The 25,097-nt window shown below is 46.4% G+C and overlaps 2 protein-coding genes across 8 annotated transcripts in view; one reads left to right on the forward strand and one right to left on the reverse strand.

The window, feature by feature from the left end:
- Positions 1-4,797, reverse strand: part of FBH1 (F-box DNA helicase 1) — a 37,441-nt gene extending 32,644 nt beyond the window's left edge. Inside the window, exon 1 of the mRNA XM_088141432.1 lies at positions 4,583-4,797. The gene's annotated coding sequence lies outside the window, so the exon portion shown is untranslated. The remainder of the gene's footprint in view (positions 1-4,582) is intronic.
- ANKRD16 (ankyrin repeat domain 16) lies at positions 66-23,179 on the forward strand. Of its 7 annotated transcripts, XM_088141434.1 has the most exons (12): positions 66-142; positions 5,368-5,580; positions 6,761-7,135; positions 8,461-8,681; positions 10,732-10,774; positions 12,411-12,519; positions 13,730-13,891; positions 17,045-17,151; positions 17,663-17,843; positions 18,480-18,763; positions 19,189-19,267; positions 20,728-20,762. In XM_088141434.1, the coding sequence occupies exons 3-10, from the start codon at positions 6,798-6,800 to the stop codon at positions 18,624-18,626; spliced, it is 1,308 nt and encodes a 435-aa protein (XP_087997560.1). In that variant the 5' UTR covers positions 66-142; positions 5,368-5,580; positions 6,761-6,797; the 3' UTR covers positions 18,627-18,763; positions 19,189-19,267; positions 20,728-20,762. The 7 variants fall into 7 exon arrangements, with proteins under 7 accessions (XP_087997560.1, XP_025028767.1, XP_025028762.1 ...); XM_025172999.2 differs by lacking the exon at positions 17,663-17,843 and having other exon boundaries at positions 18,480-19,267; positions 20,728-20,797; XM_025172994.2 differs by lacking the exons at positions 19,189-19,267; positions 20,728-20,762 and having other exon boundaries at positions 18,283-18,622.
- Positions 23,180-25,097: the final 1,918 nt, after the last annotated feature.

The raw sequence follows: 25,097 nt of genomic DNA on the forward strand, positions 1-25,097 counted from the left end.
GGGCACAGGGGATTGACCCGCCCCTCCCAAAGAGACCCAGAAAAACTACAACCGCATAGTACCACGCAGCATTCACTTCCGGCTCTCACGTGTGCCTGGGGAAAGGCTGCAAGGAAATCCCGCGGAAGCTTTGCGCAAAAACGTAAATAAATTAAAAGCCTTTTTGCTTTTCCTTGCAGTGCTTAAAAATAAAGGGAACCGAGTGCTTTTTTTTCCCTCCCAGAAGACTTTTAATACCCAATGCTATTTTTGCATTTAATTTAATTGCATTTATGTAGAGAGTTGCATTTATTATTTTTGCAGCAGCCCATGAAAAGTTACCATCCTGCATCTGCAAAGGCCTCCCCAAGATTCTCTGTCTGCAGACGTTTCTGATTGCAACATTGGATTCTCTGCTCCTGTTATTGCTGCTTATTCCTTAATAGCTTGTGGCATGTCTCCCCCGCAAGTCACCCTGAGCCTTTCCTGGTGGATCAAAATCGTTTGATTTATTTGACGCATGTTTATTTTGAAATGTTAGGGACCCCCTTACTGTATTTCCAACAAAAAAAGGAAGGAAGGAAGGAAGGTTGGTTGAAGATGGTTGAGAAAAAGCTTTGGTTTACATTTGGAAACAACCCTTTTTTCTAAGAATCAAAATCATTTAGGAAAAAAAACATTGCAATGGAAACAAACAGTTTATTCCAATAGGAGAGAATCTCTGTAGCTCAGGGTGGGAGTCCTGAGTCCTCAGTGCTCTCTGAGCTTGGTTATTTGCTTGCAGACGCTTCATTACCCAACTAGGCAACATCATCAGTGGAAGTGAGTGTGGGGTTTGCGCCCTCCTTATATGCAGTAGCTTCCCCTGCCAGTGTGGGTGGGGGTGTGGTTTTCTCCTGGGTAGTTCCTTGATTAGGGTCCTGCTTACCTGGGTGCTGGCTTCTTCTGACTGCTAGTTGGTGCTCATGGATGCACTGTGCTAGTCTTCTGCAGGCAGAAGACATGATGAAAACTCCTTAATCTCACAGTACAGGGACCGACTCAACCATAGTTTCAGCTGGGAAACTGTGAGCATCCTAGACCAAGCTAAATCCAAAAATGTGAGGGAATTCCTGGAAGCTTGGCATTCAGACAAGTAAGCCATCAATAGACACATAGAAATAAACCATATTTACACACCATTCAAAAGAGGTAAGAAAGCTAAGAAGGAAACAAAAAGACCAGGATAGATCCTCTCCAGCTGCCAACACCCAGAGGAGCAGGGATTAACACCAGACAAACAATCAGGAAGAAAATAATATCCTAATCAAGGAACTATCAAGCAGGAAACCACACCCTGTCAGCCTTACTAGGTAAACCAGACAGGAAACACGACCAGATGAGTTAATTCTACTTTACTGCAAGGCTACATTGGCAGAATCTTGCAAATCTGAAAGTACAATTCTCCTGCTGACTCCTTTACAGCTCAAGAAACCAGGGAGGGTCCCTTCTGAGCCTCTTGCCCTGCCCACTATCCAGCTGTGGGCTCAGCTGTCTCTTATCTGACCGTTCCCTTGGCAGGGTCTCTGGGCCCAGTCTCCCAAGGTCTTTCCCACATCCCATTACACACCCCCACCAACACTGACAGGGCAACTACTGTATATAAACGGAGCAAACCTCACATTTACCTGCACTGATGATGGTACCTAGTCAGGTAATGAAATGGCCGCAAGCAAACAACCGAGCTCAGAGAGCACCAAGGGCTCCAAACAGTTTATTTTCTGCATTATTGTCTTGGCAGCTGTTTTAAAATTCCCTGCTAATGTTTATGGTTGGTCACACAGTCAGCCAGATGCTTAGACTGGATTTGGCATTTTTGTCCACCTATCGAGTCCTTCCCAAGGACCTGGGATGGGCAGATGTTATTGTCTGATGGTGTTCAAGGTATTCTCGCAGGATGGAAGCTGTTCCAAGTAAAGCTCCTTTTGCAATTGACTGATAGTGACTTTGTCCATGCCGATGGTCTTCAAGGGGTGCTCCAGATGTTTTGGGATTGCACCCAAGGGGCCTATTACTGTTGGTACTATCTTTGCTTTCTTTTGCCATAGTTGTTCTACTTCTATTTGCAGGTCTTTGTATTTTGTGATTTTCTCCCGTTCTTTCTCTGCTGTTCTGCTGTCTCCAGGTATTGCAGTGTCCACCATCCAGACTTTGTTGTCTTTCTTATCATCCATGGTTAAGTCCGGGGTGTTGTGTGGCAGGTGCTTGTCTGTCTGGATTCTAAAGTCCCAGATCACTTTAGCTTCTTCATTTTCTATTACTTGTCTGTTTTGTGGTCTTGCTTGCAGGCAAATGGTATTTCTTGCAGATATTCCGATGCACCATCATGGCTACTTTGTTGTGCCGTTGTTTGCAGCCAGTCTGTGCGATCGTCTTGCAGCAGCTGACTAGGTGGTCCACTGTTTCCTCAGCTTCTTTGCAGAGGCAGCATTTGCTGTCTGTTGCTGTCTTCTCAGTTCTGGCTTTGTATGCATTTGTTCTTCAGGCTTGGTCTTGGGCAGCCAGAATTAGCCCCTCTGCCTCTTTCTTCCACTTTCCTGCTCTCGGCCCTTGCCAGGTCTTGTCGTTATCTGCTGTGCCTGCTAGTTTTTTTGTGTACTGGCCACGTAATGCTTTGCCTTGCCACGTCTCTTCTCTATTCTTCATTTGGTCTTTCTTGTAGGCCAGTTTGGGCTCTGGTATTCAGGAAGTCTTCATGGCGTACCAGCTCCAGTGCAGCTTCTTCACCATCCTTCAGATACCCTCCGAATGCCCTTTTTCCTTCTTCAGCTGTCTGGGCACTTGCAGCATTCCACGCCCACCTGTGCTCCTTGGCAAGTAGAGTCTGTCAACATCGCTGCGTGGAGGAAGGGCCTGGCTCCTTCTCATTCTTTTTCTGGTCTTCCTACCCAGGGCTTCTAGTTTAGGTTGAGTCCAGTCCACTACTCCAAGTGTATATGTAATGACTGGAATTGCCCAGGTGTTAATCGCCTTGATGGTATTTCCTCCACTGAGTTTGGACTCTTCTTCGCTCTTCTGATGTGTTCACTCCTAACCTTCTTCTTGACTTCAGTGTGCTCAATGTTGTCAGCCTGAAGGATGCCCAAGTATTTGTAGTGATCTCCCTCATCCAGACTCTTGATGTTACTTCCATTGGGCATCTTGATTCCTTCGGTTTTCACTCTTTTTCCCCTGCTGATTGTCAGGGTGGCACATTTGCCATCCAAACTCCATTGCAATATCGTGGCTGTATATTCGGACAGTGTTGAGCAGCGATTCCATTTCAGAGGGTGTTTTTCCATACAGCTTCAGATCATCCATGTAAAGGAGGTGGGATTGCCTGGCAGATGTTTCTGATGTTTGATAGCCATGGCCTGACTTGTTCAGTATCGTTGACAGAGGAATCAATGCAATGACAAGCAGTAGTGGTGATAGTGAGTCTCCTTTAAATCTCCTTTAAAATTCCCTGCTAATATTTATTGTTATTATCATTATCATTATTATAAACCATTATAAATGGTTAAGTGGGTTGGTTGGTCTTTGTGCCAGCCCCACTCTCCCTGGCAGTGTTGGACTAGAGGTCCCATCATCCTCAGCCAATATTTCTGTCCTGGCTATCAGCTTTGCAGTCCCAATACCTCAAGGGGTACCTCGTGGGGTGAAAGTGGAGGTTTTGAACTTTTGGGAAGAGTTGCAAGTGGCAAATTCAACAGGTGAGGCCTCTTTTCTTGTTTCCCATTTTTGTTTGTTTTCTGCAAGGCTGAAACGCCATGGGACTGTACCGTCTTTGCTGAGAATCGGTTGCCTCGTTCGTCCTGTGACTCAATAGGCTTCCATTTATCAAAATAAAGCGCTCGGTCATTGCAAAACATATGATGAAACACTTTTTATTACTATTTTGTATTTAAAAGACTGCTTCAGCAAATTGACTCTAAGCAGCGTACAATAGCAAGGGGCGAAACCAATGCAGTAATAAAATACAATAATTACACAATAAAAACGAAAGCAGTTTATAATTGCAATTAAAAGTTACAGTCATAGAGAAATACTTATATCTGGTGCTGGAAGCTTCCCAAAACTTTTCTCCAAGATAAATTCTTCTTTTGTCTATTGAATCCCCTTTTTCCTTCTTTTTGTAGAAGGAACAGCTAATGCGTCTGTTCCCCAGGAATTAAACTGAATAATCAAATAGCTGCAAGCTTGCCTAATTTTCTTCAGATTTGTTTGAATTTAGTATTGCAGTAGAAACCCAAGATTTCCTAATGAGATTAATGCATGATCGTATGAACAATTCACTGCGATCATTTAATTGCACAGACAGCATTTACTAGGAAAAAATAATTAACATAATGCAAATATAATAGTGTCATTTACACCTTCAGAGCTGACAATGAAAGACTCTTTTGAGTCAAGCTTAGCTGCTGGTCACATGAATAATATCCATCTAGTTTCAATACTTCCTCATACTGTAGTAGTTTATCAGTGTCTTCTTACCAAATCCTTTTTCAACTTTCTAGTCTAGCCTTCAGCCAAGGATCACTTGGTGGTCTTGCATCCAACTACTAACCAGTCCAATGGGACTTACCTTTTGAGAGCTGCCAAAGTCAGCCAGAGGCAGTCCTCTATCTGGGCAAGAAAGTCTTCTTTGAGTCAATCTTGATTCTTGGTGACTTCATGGACACGTCCACATCTCTTTCCTGCCAATAGTATGGAAATGGTCTGCCACTTTTTTCTTCCAGGAAGTTCTTGTACTTCCCCACCAAGCGTCCAGCCCTGGGAATTTCCTGGTGATCTCCCACCCATGTACTGACCCCACCTGACCATACTGTACTTAGTTTCTGAGCCCAGAAAAAGTTAGCCAGATACTTATGAATTTCAGGCTAACCTTTATATTAATCTTTAACTGAATACGTGGGTGTGTTTGCACAGTTATTCTCTATCCTGGAAAATGAATAGCTATTATCTGATGTAGCTGTAATATAGCACCATCAGGGTGTGTTGCAGAAAGGGTGCTCTTTAAAAAGCAATTTAATGCAAAGGTTTGCAGTGGTAAAGCTGTGCCCATCCCATGTGTACTGACTGGTGATGGTGTCTTACTGAATCAGGAAAGTGGCATTCTCCAGAAATCTGAGTTAGATCCTTTTTCTTTTAAAAAAAAACAAAATTTCCCTGAATGTTGTAGGATTATTTGTTGCATCATTTAAAGCTTCAGTTTCTTTAGTGGAGTACATTCATATTTTGACAGTTGTGCAAATAATGCTAATCGTTTCTACAGATCTTTGTAAATTTGTATACTGTAAGCCTACCTTTTCCCTCCCTTCCATGCATCACGTTCTTGTGCTGATATTGACTTCTTTTCTTGCCTTTTAGTTTTGAATTGAAGATGCAGCATCTTACCCTATCAAACGGGTCCGTGTGCCAAGTGCAGAAAGCAGATAAGGATTTGAAGGGCTGAAAGAAACCACACACCGCATCATCTGCAGAGATCAGATTCTCTTCTATTTTGATATTTATGCTTTAGCTCTCTCAAATCCGAGGCAGATTTCCTGACAGACTGCTTTATCGTTACAGATCTGATCAAAGGTAAACTTCCTTCTGGTCTATTTTTGATCTCTCTGTTATCGGTTTGGATTTGTTCTAATCGCTTTTCTGAAACCGACTGCTTCATTTGGCACTTCTTGCCCCTTGCACGGCTGTTTTGCTCTTTGTAAGATTGTAAGCAAAAATTCAGTATTCTGGTAATTTGCACATTCTGTTATATCTCTTTCTTTGGTCAGATAAGTACCCTGATCTTTCCAGTTTTCAGGCTAAACAGACTTGTTCCATATGTGTTACCATAGAACAGTTAGCGCTTTAATTGTCCTGTTGCAGCTTTAAACAGTGGCAAAATCATCAAGACAGAGCCTTCTGTGTGGGCCAAGAAAGCTGAACAATCCTGTTTCATTTTTGCTTACCTTCCCTTGCACACCACCTTTCTAATAGCTATGTTTTTAACATTTGCTTTAGTTTGTTTGATTCTTCCATCTTAATCACATTCATTTCTTTATTGCAGTCCTGCTTGGAGACAGGATGGAAAGGGATGTAGAATTGCATGACTCTGAAACGAGAGCAGGACTCTTTGCCGTTAAACTGCAGGGCGGCCAGAGAGGGAAACCGAACCGAGTCCTTCTTTGCAGGAATCTCAAAAGAAAAACAAAGGTTTTCTTAGAGATAAAAATGTCCCAGCAGCTTTAATGCAGAGGATAGGAGTTTGGGAGAAGCCTCCATGACATCGTAGGTTTGGACATCATTGCAGTGATGGTGTCAAGATGTATGCGATGTCATGACACGCACCCCGGGACCATTGCCTATGGTCACATGTTTTCTTTGCGTTATGAATTCAGATTAATTAAAAGTGGGAAGAAATCTATTTTTTCTTAGTCTACGGCATCCCAAAATCTGAAGGAGCCTAGGAGCACCTTTGCCGACTCACGCATTTTATTCCAAAGCGGGATCTGCTTTGGAATAAAATGCGTGAGTCGGCAAAGGTGCTCCTAGGCTCCTTCTGCAGTTTAGAAAAGCTTATGCCTATGAATAACATTGGTTCACCAGAAAAGATGCTACCAGTTGTTTTCCAGATGTGGGACTACTGTACTTTTATAAGAAAGCAGCTGTCTGAACATGAAAGGCCTGATGTGCTTTTACGTTTAGGATAAAAGCAGACGAACAATGCTGAGTTGACTCTTGTGCAACTGGGGGGGGGCTCTGTGTGTGTGTGATTTAGGTCCTCCCCTCCGGAGCTCTGAATTCCACGACCAGCGATGGAGGAAGGCCAACTCCCAAAATCCTTTCCCCGGTTAATACAGGAAGGGATGTTTGCCCTTCTCAAGGAAGAGATTGAAAAAGTGCCCGACCTGGACAGGGACATGAGAAAGAAGCATTGGGGGAAGTTGGGGGACACGCTTCTCCACTTTGCAGCCAGGCACGGCAGGCTGGATATCTTGCGTTACCTCGCCGAGACCGTGGGAATGGACGTTGAGCTGGTGAATCGAGACTACAAGCGTCCCCTCCACGAAGCTGCCTCCATGGGCCACCCAGATTGCGTTTCATATCTCCTGGAACAGGGAGCCACTGTTGACTGCTTGAAGAAAGCAGACTGGTATGTTGGTTGGTGCTGGAGGTTTTTTCTTGGCTTGGTTGGGAGACCACCAGGAGATCACATTGGCTCCAACCCTGTCGGCCTTTTGTAAGGCTTTAAAGACTTGATTCTGGGGGTCAGGAGGTGGGGCTGAGCCCATGCATTTTTAACACCGTTAGCTGCCAGAGTCATGAACCTGAGATGGGCGGCCATGTATATTGAAATAATAAACAAATAAATAAATAAAAATAAAATTTTGGGTTTGTAGGCTAGATGGAGAGGAGAGATATATATACAGGTAGTCCTCGACTTACAACCACAATTGGGACAGGAGCTAAGTGAATCATGCCCAATTTTACTACCTTTTTGCCGTGGTCGTTAAGTGAATTCGGCTTCCCCCATTGGCTTTGCTTGTCAGAAGCCAGCTGGGAAGATTGCAAATGGCAATCAGGTGACCCCGGGACACTGCAACTGTTGCAAATGCATGCTGGTTGCCAAGTGCCCAAATTTTGATCATATGACTGCTGGGCACTCTGCAACGGTCGAAAGTGTGAGGACCTGTTGTAAGTCACTTTTCTTAGTGCTGTCGTAACTTCAAAAGGTCGCTAAACCAATGGTCGTAAGTCAAGGACTACCTATATATATATCCCGGAAGAAGCCATGGCAAATCACTTCAGTAGCGTAGCCAGGAAAAGTGAGTCAGAGTTGACCCAAGAAAGTCTGTATGTTTTTGCATAATATTAATCAAACTTAGATTCAGTCCATATACTGTACACTTGGTCCACACATGTGTTGGCTTGATTCGTCAACCAATCAGTCATTACCAGACTAATGAACCTCTATCTTACAATGGAGATTCAGACAACTAGAGATTTCTCAGGGCCTGTCCCGTTTGTCCAGGCGCGGATGCACGCCGCTCTTTCAGTTGCATTATTCAGAAATGGCACTGCCCTTTGATACAGTATGAAGTGGCTGGCATTCAGACAGTCCAAGGATGCTCTTCTCCATACAGTCCTTTGTTCTTCCAAAATTAGAACAGGGCTGGAGCCTAGTGGGACTTCCAGTCCGATCCGTCCCAGACTCTTGATCTTGGGGGCTGAAGTCCAACAATTCCTGGGGAGCCAGGATTTTCCCACCCCTGAACTTCCCAAGTGCTGATTGCACCACTTAAGGAGGAATCGAAAGGGAAGATGAATCTTCTCCATTTGGTTCCTCAGCATCTGAGGGAGGTTTCTGGCTGGTCCTAGGGAGGCAGGGGATCATGGAAGTTGTGGTCCTGATACATCTGGATGGTCTCCTCTGAAAAGTCTTGAAAATTTTGACCATCCTCCCTCCTCCTTTTCTAGGACTCCTCTTATGATGGCTTGTACAAGGAGAAACTTGGAGATCATTCGAGATCTTGTCCAGCATGGAGCCAACCTGCTGCTGAAGAACAAGGACGGCTGGAATTGCTTCCACATAGCCAGCCGTGAGGGAGATCCTCGGGTCATCCAGTACTTGCTGGATGCTTCTCCCGGCATTTGGGACACGGAAAGCAGGATCAGAAGGACCCCACTGCACACGGCAGGTTGCATCCTGTGCACCCCTCTTAAGTCTGTTGAGTGGCTTCAGCAGCAGCTGGTGCATAAGTCAGTCTGCGAAATGGGTGTAGTTCCTTAGCTTGAGAATAGACAATCCTTTGCTTTGAGCCTTCTCGGTGGCCGGCCTGGCCCCTGGGTCCAATCTGTCCCCTAGAAGGTGCAATCCAGACTCCCCGCGTCCCCTGCCAGAGGCAAAACAGCTGGAGAAGAAACTGCTTTTGTAAAATAATCCGATGGAAGGTGGGCTTGGGATGAGAATCCGTGCCTGAGTCCAGCCTCTCCACTTCTTTCCAAAGAAAGTGGCCAAGATGGTCTTTGGCTGAGTTCACACAACCTGCTTCATTGTCAGCCTGGGTTAAGAACACAGTTGCTGTATTCACATCACAGGTGATGCCCAAAGAGAATAAACCAGACAATGGTTTAAGACAGCATTTCTCAACCTTGGCAACTTTAAGATAGGTGGACACCTATCTTAAAGCCATAGCTGGCTGGGGAATTCTGGGAGTTGAAGTCCACCTATCTTAAAGTTGCCAAGGTTGAGAAACGCTGGTTTAAGATAATACTTTGTTCACGCCGTGTTCCCACAACACCCTGAATCGCAAACTACCTGACCTGTTTCGGCCTCATCTAGCATGTTGGATGACTTTAGGCATTTGGGGGGGTTTGGATCCAGAAATAAAAGTTAGGTACTTTACTCAGTTGTAGTCTTGGGTAAGTCACAGAGACAGTGTTTGAAAACAAGGCTGAGCGGCAACGTCGTTGACCCCGTTTTGATTCAGTGCGTTGAGCCAGCCAAACCCTGGGTGTGCGCAGCAACCCAATGTGGATCCAGGAAACTGGACTGAGAAAATCTGGAATAAGCATGTTGGCTTGAGTAAACCCTGAGGGAACGTCTTGGGGAAGCATAATCCGGTTCCTAGCCTAAACTGCATTACTGGATTAGTTGTGAAGGTAAGTTAATTCTGCAAATGCTTTCTTGTGAATTTCAATATTCTTGGAATATTGCGTGATCACTGGGGAGAAGATGAGGCTTCCCCACTTTTTCCCTAGTGTGATCCCGATCCAGAAATTTGGAGAAATGCCAAGCAGCCAAGTAAACCAGGTCCAGAGGCATTAATTCTCTGAATATAGTAATTCTCCAGGGCAGTGTTTCTCAACCTTGGTGACGTTAAGATGTCTGGACTTCAACTCCCAGAATTCCCCGGCCAGCCAGAACTCCCCAGCCAGTTAAGCCATCATAGGGGTATTTATTTGTTTTGGCCAAACATGTTTTGTGAACACAGCAATTAGTTCCATTAACTGGGTTCACACAATACATTTAACCTGGTTTCTGCCTTATATGAGCCAATGGTCTGGGGTCACTTGTGCCAGGAGTTCAACATGAATTAAAACTAAATTGGGTATGTCAGCATAGCTGCAAGAATCTGAAGTGTGTTGTGTGAATACAGCCACCGTGCACAGAGGATCTTGCTCTGTGTTTTTATTTTGTTTTATATTATGTATTTTGTATTTTCATTTGTTTTATTGTAAGCTGCCTAGAGTCATGTAAAAATGAGATAAATTGAGTAGAGAAGTAAATAAATCTTAACAAAGGTATTCTTGATCTAGCTAGCAGGGATGCGGCAGGGTATGGACAAAAAAGTCAAGATGGTGGCTACAGCTCCAGTTGCATTGCTGTGGCTGCCATCTTGACTTTTTTGACCATGGGGGGAAGGCTAAGTCTAGAACCTACTGAGTGATTTGGGCCAGTCATTCTTTCAGCTCAACCTCCCTCGCAGGGCTGTTGTGGGTTAACCCAGTTGTGGCTCCATATATGCTTGCTTAAGCCTGCCTAGCATATCTCAGGATTGAGCCCAATGAACAGCAGTCTCAGGAGAAAATTTTTCTTTCGCAACATAGTGCTTCGCTGGGATTTGGGAGAGTTGGAGGCTGGGGATGATGGGGATTGCAGTCTAGGATATCTGGAAAGCACCGGCCTGAGGAAAGCTGCTGTCAGATTTTGAAACTAGCCATGTGTCTTCTCTGTTCTGTCTGCAGCGATGCACGGCTGCCTGGAGGTTGTGAAAATCCTTCTTGAAAGGTGAGCTGAATTTCCGTCCTCCTGGTTTATTACGGGGCTTTCTCTCCCTTCCCCACTAATTGCTGAGATGGTTGGTCCGTGCAGCACCGCCAACCAAAAAGAGGTTGTAAAACAGATTTGATCGATTGATTGATGATGGGCCATCAAGGTGTTGTTGAATCTTGGTGACCATCACCGCTGGAACTGTGTTATAGACTTTTCAAGAGAGCTAGGACTTCATGTTGATCAGTTGATGACATGCCATCAAGTTGGTGTTGATGCTTAGCGACCAGGTAGAGAGATGTTCTCCAGGAGGATCTCACCCCAACCTGGTCCTTCAGGTCTTCCACTGGTGTCCCCATTGCCACACTGAGTCCATCTACCTTGCTGGTGGTCGTCCTCTTCTCTTTCCTTCCCATTGGTTGATTGATTGATTGATTGATTATATGCCATCATGTTGGTGTGGACTCTTAGCAACCACACAGATAGACTTTCTGCATGACAATCTGTCCCTAATCTGGTCCTTCAGGACTTCCAACAATGTCTCCGTTGTCACTGTAACTGAGTCTATCCACCTTGCTGCTGGTCGTCCTCTTCTTCTCTTTCCTTCCCACTGACTGACTGATTGATTGATTATGTGCTGTCAAGTTGGTGTTGACTCTTAGCAACCACATAGATAGATTTTCTCTGTGACAATCTGTCCCCAACCTGGTCCTTCAGGACTTCCAATGTGCCCCCATCGCTACTATAACTGAGCCTCTCCAGCTGGCTGCTGGTCATCCTCTTCTTCTCCTTCCTTCCACCTTTCCCAGCATCAGAGCCTTCTCCAGAGAGCTGGGTCTTTGCATAAAGTGTCCGAAGTAGGATAATTTGAACCCAGTCATTTGTGCCTCGAGTAAGAACTCTGGGTTGATGTGTTCCCAATTTGTATGTCTTCTTGGCTGTCCATGGTCTTCTCAGGAGCCTTCTCCAACACCAAAACAGTCTAAAAATTTTGCCCCCACCCCTCCACCACTCTGGAGGCAGCCTGGGCCCATATGCAGCCTTCGCCATGGTTTGCCCACCCTAGTTAACAGCCAAGGATGTTGTGCACACCAGCTTATGGTGGTTTGTCAGTGAACCATGGTTTAGCATGATGTGTGTACTGGATCAGCGGTTAACAGCTGATGTTTTTTTTAGTCGTATAGAAAGGCGCCTCTGGTTTCAACAGCTGTTCAGCAGGTGACAAAATAAAACAGCGACTTCTTGTTCCTGCCAGTGAACTCTGCCTAGAGAAAAAAAAATTACCCCGTTGCATTTCTGCTATGCGGCTGTTTGATGGTCTTCCTAGAAATGGTGTGAATGTCCAGTGCTTTTTGGGGGGCAGCATCTAGTCGACACTGTCACCACAGTGCAAAGTAACAAACTGTTTATTTCTTATTAGATTTATAATCCTCCCGCCTCCTGTTTTCCCCACCACAATGAGCCTGCAAGGTGGGACTGGCTGAGAGAGAGGACTGGCCCAAAGTCCCCCAGCCGGCTTCTGTGACTACGGAGGACTAGAACTCGCTGCCTCCTGGTTTCTAGTCCCTCACCTCCACTGCTCCCCCCAACTGGCCCCCGACTGTGCTCTGGGCTCAACTTCGGTTTTCATCGTCTTTTCCGTACTTATTCCAAGGTGCAACTATCAGCCAGACGCTCGGGACAACTGTGGGGTCACTCCTTTTATGGATGCTGTACAAAACGGCCACCTGGATGTTGCCAGGCTGCTTCTAGAGAAACATCAGGTGCGTTTGTCATCCACCTGGCCCGACAGGTGCATCTTTCAAAAGGAAGCTGGTAACTTAGGAGTATTTTTAAAATTGCTTTAACCTTTTTTTTGAGAAAGCGTCCCTTGTTCAAGGAGAGGGCGACACCTGGCGGACCTCACCTGAGCTTGGAAGCTAAGCAGGATCAAGCTTGATTAATATTTGGATGGGAGACCACAAGGAAATCACACAGCTGTAAGCTCAACTGGGAAATCAAAACCATCGAGGATGAAGGCAGCGGCAAACCGCTTCTGTACGGTTGCCACGACCCCTGGGTGAACAAGTTCCCAGTGGGCCTGACTTTGCCATGCCATATATATATATATGGAATATATATATGGAATATAAATAATTAAAAAGTTAGAAGTGGGTTTCTTAGATATGCGTAAAAGATTTAGATTGCAAGATCTGGTTCTTGATTTAGCAAAAAGGGCTTTCACGTGCAAGGGTGACGTAGCAGCAACTTAGAAGAGAGAACACCTGGCTGGAACCCTCCATGCTGCAACATTTTGTAGCAGCCCTTTATTGATTTATCTCAGCGGATGGCAGCGGATGGCCATCTTTATCTGGCCTGGGAAGCTAAGCAGGGTGTGCCTGGTTAGGACTTGAATGGGAGACCACCGGTGCACCCAGGGCTGGAGGCTAGACTGGGAACTGGAAAGTCTTGCATGGGTCCATCAGATCCTCAGAAACTGAACCAGACTGAGATCTTTCTGTCTGTCTGACTATAAGGAGCAAAAATTACTCCTTGTTTTTGCTCCTTATGGTCAGCAAAAAATTTCCTGCCCACCAAAAATGGAACCCAAAATATAAACAATGTGGTGAGACGTTAAGTTTTCAGTTCAGTGGGACAAAGTTTTGGCTGCCTTCCCTTGATGTTTTTTCTTTCCTTTCCATCTCTGCATTTTGGGGGTAATTTAGATGGCTTAAATTCGTGTTTTTCAAACTCGGCCACTTTAAGCTGGGTGGACTTCAACTCCCAGAATTCCCCAGCCAGCCCTACTGGCTGGGGAATTCTGGGAGTTGAAGTCCACCCAGCTTAAAGTGACCGAGTTTGAAAAACACTGGCTTAAATGGAAGCCTATTTGGTTCCAAGATTTCCTGAGACATCCTTTCTCACCTCCCCAGCACTTGTTCTGGATTAGAACCCAAGATATCAGCATCCTGCTTCCTGTTCCCCATCCCGCAGGTTCATTACAACGCCAGGGATGCCCTCGGGGATCAGCCGTTGCACCGAGCTGCCATTACAGCACAGGACGATGCCCTTCGGTTCCTTGTGTCTGATCTCCGGGTGGACGTCAACGCGAGGGCCACGGCGCTCCAGCTGACTGCCCTGCATTACGCGGCGAAGGTACCCGTCCTCTTCACTGGGGCTTAGGGAGGCTTTCCTGGAAGAGATCTGTAAGAACAATCATTATCCTTATTATCTAGAACCCCGTTGAAAAGAAGAGAGACATTTCTGTAGTTGTGGCAACTCGTAGCAGAATCTAAGGAAAAGAATTAGGGAAAAAATAATAAAATATAGAGATCTGGCAGTCGAAATCGGGAGATTATGGAAAAGGTTTTGCAAAGTCATCTTGATGCTAATTGCTGCATTAAGCCGAATAACAAACGGATTGAACACATTTTTGCAAAAACTAAATATTCTGGCTATACCAACTGCAGGTTTGCAGAAAAACCACTTTGCTTGGCATCTGTTGCGTTTTATAATGTTGCTTGAATAATGTATTGTCAAAGGCTTTCACGGCCGGCATACAATGGCTGGTGTAGGTCTTCCGGGCTGTGTGGCCGTGTTCTTGAAGTTTTGTTTCCTAACGTTTCGCCAGCACCTGTGACTGGCATCAGAGTGCAGGGGCACAGTCAGGAGCAGTTCTCTCTGTGCCCAGGGTGATGTGACCCTTTTGTGGTTATTTATAGAGATCTGGGGGGGGGGGAAGGGGGGATTGGGGGTGTGTGGAGAGGTTGGGTTACTGAGTGGCTGCTTGTTTTGGTGTCACCATCTGTGTGTATCTTCCTGGGGATTAGGCAGGGTTTTTTCTTCTACTGAATTGTTAACGAGGGGCTGCTGGGGGTGATTAGCAAGTTCACTGTGTGAACTGTTCACATGTCCTGGTGGTTGAGCTGAGTTCATTGACCTTTTGCAGGCTGTATTTTTCAGGATTGGTAGCCAGGTTTTGTTGATTTTTAGACTCTCCTCTTTTTTATTGAAACTGTGCTGGTGTTTGTGAATCTCAATGGCTTCCCGGTATAGCCTGGTATAGTGGCTGTTGGTGTTGTCCAGTATCTCTGTGTTTTCAAATAGGATTTTGTGTCCAGTGTGCTTGAGAGCATGTTCAGCTACTGCTGACGAAACATTAGGAAACAAAACTTCAAGAACACGGCCACACAGCCCGGAAGACCCACACCAGCCATTGCTTGAATAATCCTTAAGTTCTTGGCCAGACCTCAAATTTCCAAGGAAGTTAAAAAAAATTTTTGTTTGTTCTTTGTACTGCATTATTCCTCAATGAATAATAATAATAATAATAATAATAATAATAATAATAATAATAATAATATTTCCACACAAAATTTCTCTGTTAGCTCAGATTTAAATATCAGAAGCTCCCTTATACCAAATTAGGACATTTTAGTCCAGCCATCCAATAAAGTCCACCGTTCCACAGACTGGTAGACTTCAAGTCCCAGAATTCTCTGCCATAGCCCTTCTGGCTCGCTGGGGAATTCTGGGAGTTGAAGTCCACCCAACGTAAAGTGGCTGAGTTTGAGAAACACTGCTATAGAGAAAACAACCACAGATTTCCAGGGTTCCAGGGCAGACTTTTTCCAGGCCCCTCTAAAGTTGCTGAAACCGAACGGGCAGGGTCCGCAATTGCCACAGGGGCTTCCCACAATCCTTTGCCCCCTCCGTCCAGGCAGGGTTTCCTGGGAGTTGAAGTCCCAAATTCTGGAAGTGGCCAGCAGTCCTACAGAGGAGATACAGCAGCACCAGGAGGGTCTCTTTTAAAATTATTACTCTGATTACTCTTGGGGATACCTGAAGGCTGCAGAAGATGGAAGAGGGATGGGATCATATTCCCGGCAGTGCTGGGCGAGATCTTTTGTTTTACAGATGCACGGAGTCTCCCGGAGGCTCAGCAGAAACCTTTCTCCATGCTACAGATTTTGGGTGTTTTGCTGCCTAGTATTAGCCTCACAATCTCAGGTAGGCTCCAAAGGGGCTGGGCAGAGGCCCCGGATGCTATCCATCACCTAAGGCAGTGTTGTCCAAACTTCGCCACTTTAAGATGAGTGGACAAGTTTGGACAACACTGGCCTAAGATCGTGCCTCTTCTGCAATTCAGAATCCCTCGGTAGAGTCAGCCCGGGACAGTGCGCCTCTCCAGCCGCTGGATTAATGTGGAAGCCCATGGGATCTTGGACACGTGGATGACACATCCAGCGGGGCCTGCGCACATACATGCCCAGGGCGTGGTGGATTTGTTGTCCCAGGAAACTTTGACACGGCGCCCAATTAACACGCAAGGTGGAAACCTCTTTAATAGCTGTATTCTGTACAGAATAACAGCACTTGGAAATTGGCTTTCAAAGCAAGCATGGGGGGGGATTTGTCCTAAGGCACTGGGTTTTAAGCAGTTACAATCAGAAAATCATGACACCGTAAATGCACGCAATTTCATTGAATCATACAGTTAGAATAAAGTCAACATTAAGGTGGGTGTTGTTGTTAGAAAGAGAAATATGAACCCGTTGGTTTCTTATCTCTCTCAATTATCTCTTATATATGTCTTATACCTGCTGCATCTTATATATCTTATATCTGCCAGCCAGGGCAAGGGTTCCAGCCCTGGGGGAGGTTTCACTATTTACTTTCACTTCTCGCTCTGATAAGCCTTGTAAATTTCAAAGGGAAGGAATACGAGCAAGACCTGCAGCTGTAGCCTATTTTTCGACTTTGTTCTTAGCAACTAGTGAAGGTCAGTCCTGGGGCATGCCTAGCGTGTCTTTATTCTGAAATCCCCCATTCCATCAGATTGGGCTCCGCGGGCTGCCCCCCAGGGGAGTCTATCCCCAACTGCACCCTCCCCACAACGGCTGGGACGAGCCACCTGGATAGCGCTGCCACCAGCTGCTTCTGGCCTGGTTTACTTGGGAGGAGGCCAGCGGCACTTTGGCCAGAGGGGAAATGCGGGTGCCCGGACCAGGTGGGTGCGACCCATGCCCTGAGGATTTGGAAGGAAGCCTAAAGGCCCCAAAGGAGCGGGGAGAAAAGAAGAACAGGGAAGCTGATTTCATGCAGACGAGTCCCACAGACCACCAAATGAAATGAAATCTCATCTGGGTCCTGCTTTCACTGGTCCTTCACGTGCTTTATAGTTCCCTGGTAGGCCAGGTTGCTCTGGGCGCGTCTTCCTTAGCTTTCAGACAGCCATGAAGAGATGCTCAATTTTGTCTTCTCCCGCCCTGGATGGACACCTGAGCTCATGCTTCTTCTCCTCTGCAGTGTCTGAACCCCTTGGAAGGGCTTTCTGCCCCCCAGTTCATGGCGGCGCAGCATCAGCCAGCAGCCAAGAACAGATTGGAGGAACATCTGGAGAACCTCTGGGGAAGGTGCTATCCTCAGACTCAGTCTTTCCTTAAGATGGCCCCTTAACTCTCCCCAGCCGTCTTAACCTCGGGGTGAATTCTCACAGGATCATCAAGTTATGGAGTTGGAAGGGATCCTGAGGATCCTCTAGTCCAGTGTTGTCCAAACTTGGCCACTTTAAGATGAGTTGAAGTCCACTCATCTTAAAGTGGCCAAGTTTGGACAACACTGCTCTAGTCCAACCCTCTGCAGTGAGCAGGAAAATCAATTAAACTGGCTCTTCAGCCTCTTCTTAGAAACCTCCAGAGATGGAGAACCCACAATCTCCATAGAGAGGTTATTCCACTCTTGGAGAGATCTTACCATGCAGAGACTTTTTCCTTATATTTCAATTAAATCTAGGCAACTGCAGCTTACAGCTTTTATTTCTGGTCTTAGTTTCTGTGGCCATAGAAGAAAACTCTTGACCATGTTCCCTATAGCTATGTACCGGAACATGGCTATCGTGTCTCCCCTCGGTCTTTCATTCTTCAGGCTTGACCATCCCAAGTTCCTTCAGCCTGTCCTTGTGGGTCATGTCCTCAAGTCCCTTGTCATCTCCATCGCCTCCCTCTGGACCTTCTCTAACGTGTCAAGATCCTTCTGGAAATGTGGTGCCCAGAACTCTAAACAGGACTCCACCAGGATTCCCTGTGTACACCTGGTGAGACTACAGGTATAGTCCCACCAGTGCCACATAAGAGAGGATTAAGGACTTCATGTGCCTTTGATGTGACACTTCCTCTAACACAGCCCAGAATTACATTAGCTCTTTTAGCAGCTGCCTCACACTGCTGGCTCAAATTCAGCTTGTTGTCAGTGGCCACCCCCAAGTCCTTCTCACTTCCAAGCCAAGAACTTCCTCTGTTGTCTAGGGGCCCTTCGTTTTCCCCCATTGAAGGACATTGGGTTCCTCTGAGCCCTGTCTTCCAGCTTGCCCAGACTAGACTGCAACTCTTCCAAAAAGCTCCTAGCCAGGCACCTTTGCTGACCCAAAGGGAAGAAGTGTCTCAAAGACACCAATGACACTTCTAAGGTCTGCCCACTTATTCTGAGCTGAACTTGTGTGGGCACAAAATCTGTTCCAGGGAATAATTATTTGACTTTTAAAACAGCTCTCGCGGCTGAGAAGTGAGAAGTGAAGAGGATGAACATCTGTACACAAAAGCATCTGGTCGGTGACCTTCTTCTCCCTCCTCATCGCATCGCATCCTCCCCAGGCCCTTGCTTTTCCCCTGCAGTTACTCATTGCAACTTCTGCTTTTCAACCAAGCGAATGCAGTCTCGATTGCCCGGGTCCCTTCGTTTGCAGGATTGGCAGTGCTGGCAAAGGATTCTGGGAGATGTAGTCCAGCCCACCTGGATGGGGATCCATTTCGAAACTTCCCTGGCTGCACCCGTCATCTGCTGGTCCTCAAACTGCCGGAAGGACACGCCAGGCGAGGAGGGAACGGGTTGAAAGCGCCAAGAAAAGGGCACTGAGAAGTGAAGCACCTAACATCTCACTGGAAGGGGCGCAGATGAAAGGCAAGGCCAGAGGAACTGCACTGTAGCTTCGTTGGAAGTCTCGGCAGCCACCGCATTGAAGGGGTGAAGGTGTTGCACTCGCATCAGGGAGACCCAGGGGGACTTTGGATCTGCCACCCTCTCTTAGCCCAGTCTACTTCACAGGATTGTTGTTATGGGGGGGGAAGGAGGAGGGAGCATCGTCTGTGCCACCTTGAGCTCCAGGCAGAGTATACATGCAACAGATGAATACAATCTATATCAGTGTTTCTCAACCTTGGCAACTTTAAGATGGGTGGACTTCAACTCCCAGAATTCCCCAGCCAGCAAAGTTGAAGTGAGTTGAAGTCCACCCATCTTAAAGTTGCCAAGGTTGAGAAACACTGGTATAGATTGTAAAATATGGTTTGTGGCTTAGCCTAGCACAGCCAGTTGCCATTGATTCAATAAACCACAGTTAAAGAAGCCCTGACGTTGTCTGAATCCTGCCTCTGTGTTTTTGCTCTGCGATGCAGGAAGGGCACGGGAGCACAATCCGATGCCTGCTTTCCTTGGGGGCTGATTTACACGTGAAGGATGGGAAGAATCGAACGGGTAAGGCCGCCTTGCTAATGAGACCCTGGCAGACCACCAAACCTGGTCAATGGGATGGAGTGTGCACTCATGCCCGCTGTGCCCCCACAGCACCCCAAAGGTCCTACAACCCACAGGGGCAAGCGAGAGCATGCAAGGACCACAGAAGGGACATGCTCTGGAATTAGCGTTGGGTGAATGCAGAGCCTCCATCAGTAGAATCAGCTCCTGGCCAACCTTAGTTAGCAGATAAGCACACTTGGACTGGATTAGTCCTCCGATGGGAGACCACCAGGAAATGTCAGGGTTGTAGCTTAAGCTAGCGACTCAAAGCAGTTGCTGCCCACAGCATTCTGTTTCTTAGAGCAGTGTTTCTCAACCTCTGCAACTTTAATATAGGTGGACTTCAACTCCCAGAATTCCCCAGCCAGCATTTATTTATTTATTAAATTTATATGCCGCCCATCTCCCCCAGAGGGTGACTCTGGGTAGCTCGCAATTAAAATCAAGCATCAAAAACAGTAAAAAATAAAGAAATATCCACATTAAATTAGCTAAAAAAAAGTCATGCTATATAAAAAGGCAATATATATATATATGGCTGGCTGGGGAATTCTGGGAGTTGAAGTCCACCCATATTAAAGTTGTAGAGGTTGAGAAACACTGTCTTAGAGAGTGGGCAGCAGCTGGCTGACCTTGGACTTGGAAGCAAAGCAGGATTGGGCCTGGTGAACACTTGGAGGGGAGACCACTAGGAGATCTCAACTTTTGTAGGGTGGACTGTCAAGCAGGAAAAGTATCCCAGAATGCAAGGGTAAACTTCTGTAATCCTGCCAAGAAAATGGCATGAATGCCCTTACTCGACTCAATGACGTTTTTATCTAAATCTGGGGATTATAAAATAACAGGAAAGGCAGAACCTAGTGGGGAAATCTGAGCTGCAAAATTTACTCAATAAAACAGAAGTTCCATCAACCATGGCTTACCTCCTTGCATCAAGTTGCTCAGCAAATGTTAGAGGGTTGGCGTGGTGTTTGGACAGGGGGGGGGGGTCTCAGGTTTGAGTCCTGCCCGGGCTGACTTGGTGCCAGTTTTGCTCTCCCTCCCAGCCCAACCTACTTTGCAGGACTGTTGTTGTGGTCAGGATAAAAAAGAAGGGAGGTTTTCATGCAAAACCCCTTTGCTCCTGGATGAAATAAATAATAAAAGAGGGATTGGGGGAAGTGTCTGTACAACAGCCCTTAAACCACAGACCATTTGTCCAAAGCACGGGAAAAGTTCAGGAAGAAATAAATAATAATTTATAAGCAAATAAATAATTTGCATCTGAAACCACTTAGGGCTTTTAAGGCAAAATGAATATTAATATGAATGAATATGAAATGTTGGTTATATAAGAACTGGATGGACTGAAGCCAGATGATGTGTCCATCCATTGGGCACAAAACCTTCACCCTTGCTCTCCTTTCTCTGTCCCACAGCATTGCACATGGCTTCTGCTGGACAACACACAACATGCGTGCATCTTCTCCTTCAGGCAGGGTTACAGGATTCTCCCGATGCTACTGGGACGCACGCCAGGCAGCTGGCAAAGAAGCCCGCCCTTGTCCGGCTCTTTGAGGAGATCAGTGCTGGTGCCTCAAACCAACTTTGTGGGAAGGAGCATTAAAAAGACCCCACATCTTTCCAACATTTGTTGTCTGGTGGGATTTGTGAGCAAAACCTTTGTAGCTGCTGTTTCCCAAAATGTTGTAGGAGGAGGGCTGTGTTAGTTGGTGTGGCCAAAAATCAGGAGTTTGGCAGGACTGTTTCCGAGGAGCAAATTTTATTCAAAGGCATAAGCAAAAGCGAATACAGTTTGCTCACCGGAAAAGGTCCTACCAGACTCTTTCTGATTTCTTTAAGAGCATTAAACCTGATGGAGCTGGCCAAAATGCTCATTCTGGAGTTTCCTGATTGTATGAATTGTCTGCCAGGGGAACAGACTGCCACATGAAGCGGGGGGATCTCCTTTGCTAGAGGGCTTCCAACTGAGGCTGGACGGTCATCTGATAGAGATGCTGTATGGATGCTGCCCGGAGCAAGGGTTGGACTAGGTGACCTTAAAATCCAACATTAAGATTTGATTAATCTTTTCCCAAAAGGCCCACTGAGGCAGGACTGGAGGGCAATAACGCCCTCATCGCCATGTTTCTCAGCAGTGGCATTCTGGGAGAGGTCTTTAACGCTGGAAGTCGCATCCAGACAGCCGTGCTTCATGGTTCCTCCATCACTCTGTGGCTCTGCTCACACACGCACCCTTTACAAGTCGCTCTGGCTCCAGTCACACAACAGGCTGGCTTGGAGTGAACGTGCTATTTGCATCCAGACTATATCATCTCTCGCCACAGATGTTCAAGCTACATCCTGTGGCAGCGAGTTCCGAAGTTAACGATGTGTGAAGAACGACTTCTTTACTACCCCCTCATTCAGCTGGACTGGCTGATCCCACTGCTTTCTCAACAGGGAGGAGAGAAAAAGAAATCTGCACATCACGCTAGGAGGCCAAGGACTATGCAAGCACAGAATCTCAGATCCCAAACTCACAGGCCGTCCTTCGCTCCTGTGAACAGAAATCTTTAGCAGCTGCTTTGCTGTTTTTTTAAACAGTCCAACAGAAAAATAACCCATCTGGCTTCCCTTCCAGCTTTTGCATCTTATCATGGCATTATAAACTGGGACAAGGGGTGGCAGTGGAGGAATGCGAGACAGCTGCCGTTTCGGGTGTCCAAAAGCTCTGCGCTGAAAATCAGAAGGGGGAACAAGCAAAAAAGGCTTTGCGAGAGAAGATGGTGAGATTCTTGCATCAGCTGAGGCCTTACCCGAACTCCACCCAAAGATATTTTGGCAGCTGGGTGAGGCTGGTCTTTTTATTCCTCAATTGGCCATTCATTTCCCCAGCTCGCTGAGCTGCACTGTGGCTCCGAAGGAGCTGGTGTTTCGAAAGAGGCCTATGGGCAGCCGGCGCTGATGGTCAGATGGGAAGTCAGGATGGGAGTTGGCTGGCCTTGGAGGCCCAGCTGCAGGGAGAGGGTGGTTAGGATTATATTGCATTAAGCCATAAAAGGGAGTTTGTTTGACGCTGGGATCCTAGCCAGCGTGGCATAGCATATGGGAACCCGTGCAACGATGCTTTGTTCAACCATCCATGTCAGTGAGTCCTGCCCAGCGTAGAGACCTTGAAGTGGGAGGTCCTTGAAGTTAACACCAGATAAACAATCAAGCAGAAAACAACAGCCTAATCAAGGAACTACCCAGGAGAAAACCACACCCCCACCCACACTGGGAGGGGAAGCTACTGCTTATTCACAGGGAGCAAACCCCACACTCCTTTGCCCTGATGATGTTACCTAGTCGGGTCATGAAACGTCTGCAGGCAAACCGAGGACCCAGCCATGCGCTTGCATGCCGGTCCAAGCCCAGGTAAATGGGGAGGGTTGAGGAAAGGTCCAGCGACTTACCTGAAAATTTCATGGAAAGGCTCTCAAAGGATCTGGAGAGGGCTGGTCCATAGAATCGCTGAGAATCAGACACTATTGAATGGGTAGCGTCCTCATCCTCGTTCTTTCAAATGGGCAGAGGTTTGTCCCCCTTTCTTAAAATACTGGAATGCAGACCTACCCACCCACAGACACTCGCCAACGGGGGAAGCAATCCTTCACACAGTGGATCCCGAACAAATCTGGCCCTAAGACGGCTTCAAGACCAGACATCCATGGAAGAGCTATCGATAGAAGGTAAAGATGCTTCTTTACTGCAGTACGAGTCCTGTGAGATTGGCCAACAAACGCACCGTGGAAACGGGAGAAGACTTTTTTTGAAATGCAAATTAAACACTTTGAGGAAAGATAAAAGCTGTACAGGATGAAAGCGACACAAAATAATAAAGCTGAACTGCCATAATTCTTGAATAACGTGATTCTGTTGCCAGTTGGCCAGCTATTGGTCCTGTTTAAAGAGCAATCGTGGTTTAGCATGATGTGCAGATCAGGGTTCATATGTCGTGCCAAGCGACAAGCTGGCTCCCCCAACCCTTGTACCCATTCATACATAACTAGGGTTGACTCGATCCAATTTTCTGGGTCGACACTATGTAAACTCACCATGTGAAATGACGTCACCAAGTTTGGATTTCATTCTATTTGGAAAAAATAGAGCCAATTTGGTATAGTGGCTAAGGTGCTGGACTAGAAACTGGAAGGCTGAAGTTTCATCCTCCCCTAAATATGGAAGCTGGTGACTTTGGGTCAGTGGCTCTCTCATGACCCAATCTACCTCACAGGGTTGTTGTGGGGAAAATAGGAGTTGCATAAAACAAAGGTGGGATACCAGAGGATAACTGCCTCGTTTAGTGACCATTCACAGTTACAACAGTGATGAAAAAGTAACTTTTCCTCGCACTTACGACCTTCACAGATCTGTAAAGCCAAGGAAAGCTAGTCAGGTCATAAGCAAAGTTGCGGGTTCACTTAGCAACCACTTTGTTAAACAACCAAGTGGCCGGTCCCAATTGTGGTTGCTAAATGAGGACCACCTTTAATAATAAAATTGTGTCCTCCTGGCCTTCATTTTTCCCTCAGTGGAAAAGAGGAAAAGGCCACAGCAGCATCAGGAGCGGCCCAAATCATGGCAAGCATCCAACGATGGCTGCATTCACACAACACATATGCCCACGGTGGACTAACCCAAGGTTGACTCAACTGGCTCAAGTTTCTGAGGGAAGCCATAAACGAACCATCCAAACTGGGATCACACAACACACTGGGTTAAAATAGAGCTTGTGGCTTGGTGGTTGTATGTTCACACCACGGTCTCCCTCAGGTCACTGCATACCAAGCCTTTTTAAGGTTAGCCCTGGTTGTTGTGGTTTTATTATTTTTACAGTTTGGTCTAGTGGTTAAGGCACTGGGCTAGAAACCGGGAGGCTGTGAGTTCTAGTCCTGCCTTAGGCCCAAAGCCAGCTGGGTGACCTTGGGCCAGTCCCTCCCTCTCAGCCCTAGGAAGGAGGCAATGGCAAACCACTTCCAAACAACCTTGCCAAGAAAGCTGCAGGGACTAATCCAGGCAGTCACCAGGAGCCAACAATGCAATGCTTAGCTAATGTTTCAGCACTGAGCAAAAAGTAAGATGAGGATTTGTGATGTCCCCTTGATTGTTTAATGTATTTATGGATAATTGTCCATAAATGCTTGTGGCAATGTTAGACGTGTATTGGCTGGGGAAATGATTCCATGTCCTCTTTGAGAGCCAGTTTGGTCTAGTGGTGAAGGCTCCAGGCTAGAAAGCAGGAGATCCTGAGTTCTAGTCCTGCCTTAGGCATGAAAGCCTAACTCTGGGCCAGTCCCTCTCTCTCAGCCCAACCCACCTCACAGGGTTGTCGTGGGGAAAATAGGAGGAAGGAGGAGGAGTAGGTATGTTAGCCGCCTTGAATTATTTATAAAAATAATAAAGGTGGGATAAAAAAATTTAAAAAATAGGGATTTGCTTTTGGGGCCATCCAGCCTGCTTGCTTAATTTATGGTTCAGTGGATTGTGCGAACACAGAAAATGGGTCACAAGGTAAGCATTAGGGCAAGCAAGCCACCGTTTAGAGCAGTGTTTCTCAAACTTGGCCACTTTTAAGATGTATGGACGGCTGGCTGGGGAATTCTGGGAGTTGAGGTCTACCCATCTTAAAGCTTGCTGGCTGGGGAGCCGAAGTCCATACATCTTGGAGTGGCCAAGTTTGAGAAACACTGATTTAGAGCTTATTACTCTGAAGGTGGTTCATTCAATAGACCACGGCGGAACCGACGCTCGGCTGAACGCTCTG

Source organism: Python bivittatus, unplaced genomic scaffold, assembly GCF_059951505.1.
Source record: "Python bivittatus isolate LINGU-HERP-01145 unplaced genomic scaffold, Pbiv_v1 ctg000330_np1212, whole genome shotgun sequence".
Taxonomy (NCBI): Eukaryota; Metazoa; Chordata; class Lepidosauria; order Squamata; family Pythonidae; genus Python; species Python bivittatus.

Excerpts from the sequence above, each read along its gene's own strand:
- ANKRD16 (XM_088141434.1), top strand. The coding sequence starts at position 6,798 with ATGGAGGAAGGCCAACTCCCAAAATCCTTTCCCCGGTTAATACAGGAA. Across the intron at positions 7,136-8,460 it reads TGCTTGAAGAAAGCAGACTG|GACTCCTCTTATGATGGCTT; the intron begins GTATGTTGGTTG and ends CTCCTTTTCTAG. Across the intron at positions 13,892-17,044 it reads CCCTGCATTACGCGGCGAAG|TGTCTGAACCCCTTGGAAGG; the intron begins GTACCCGTCCTC and ends TCTCCTCTGCAG.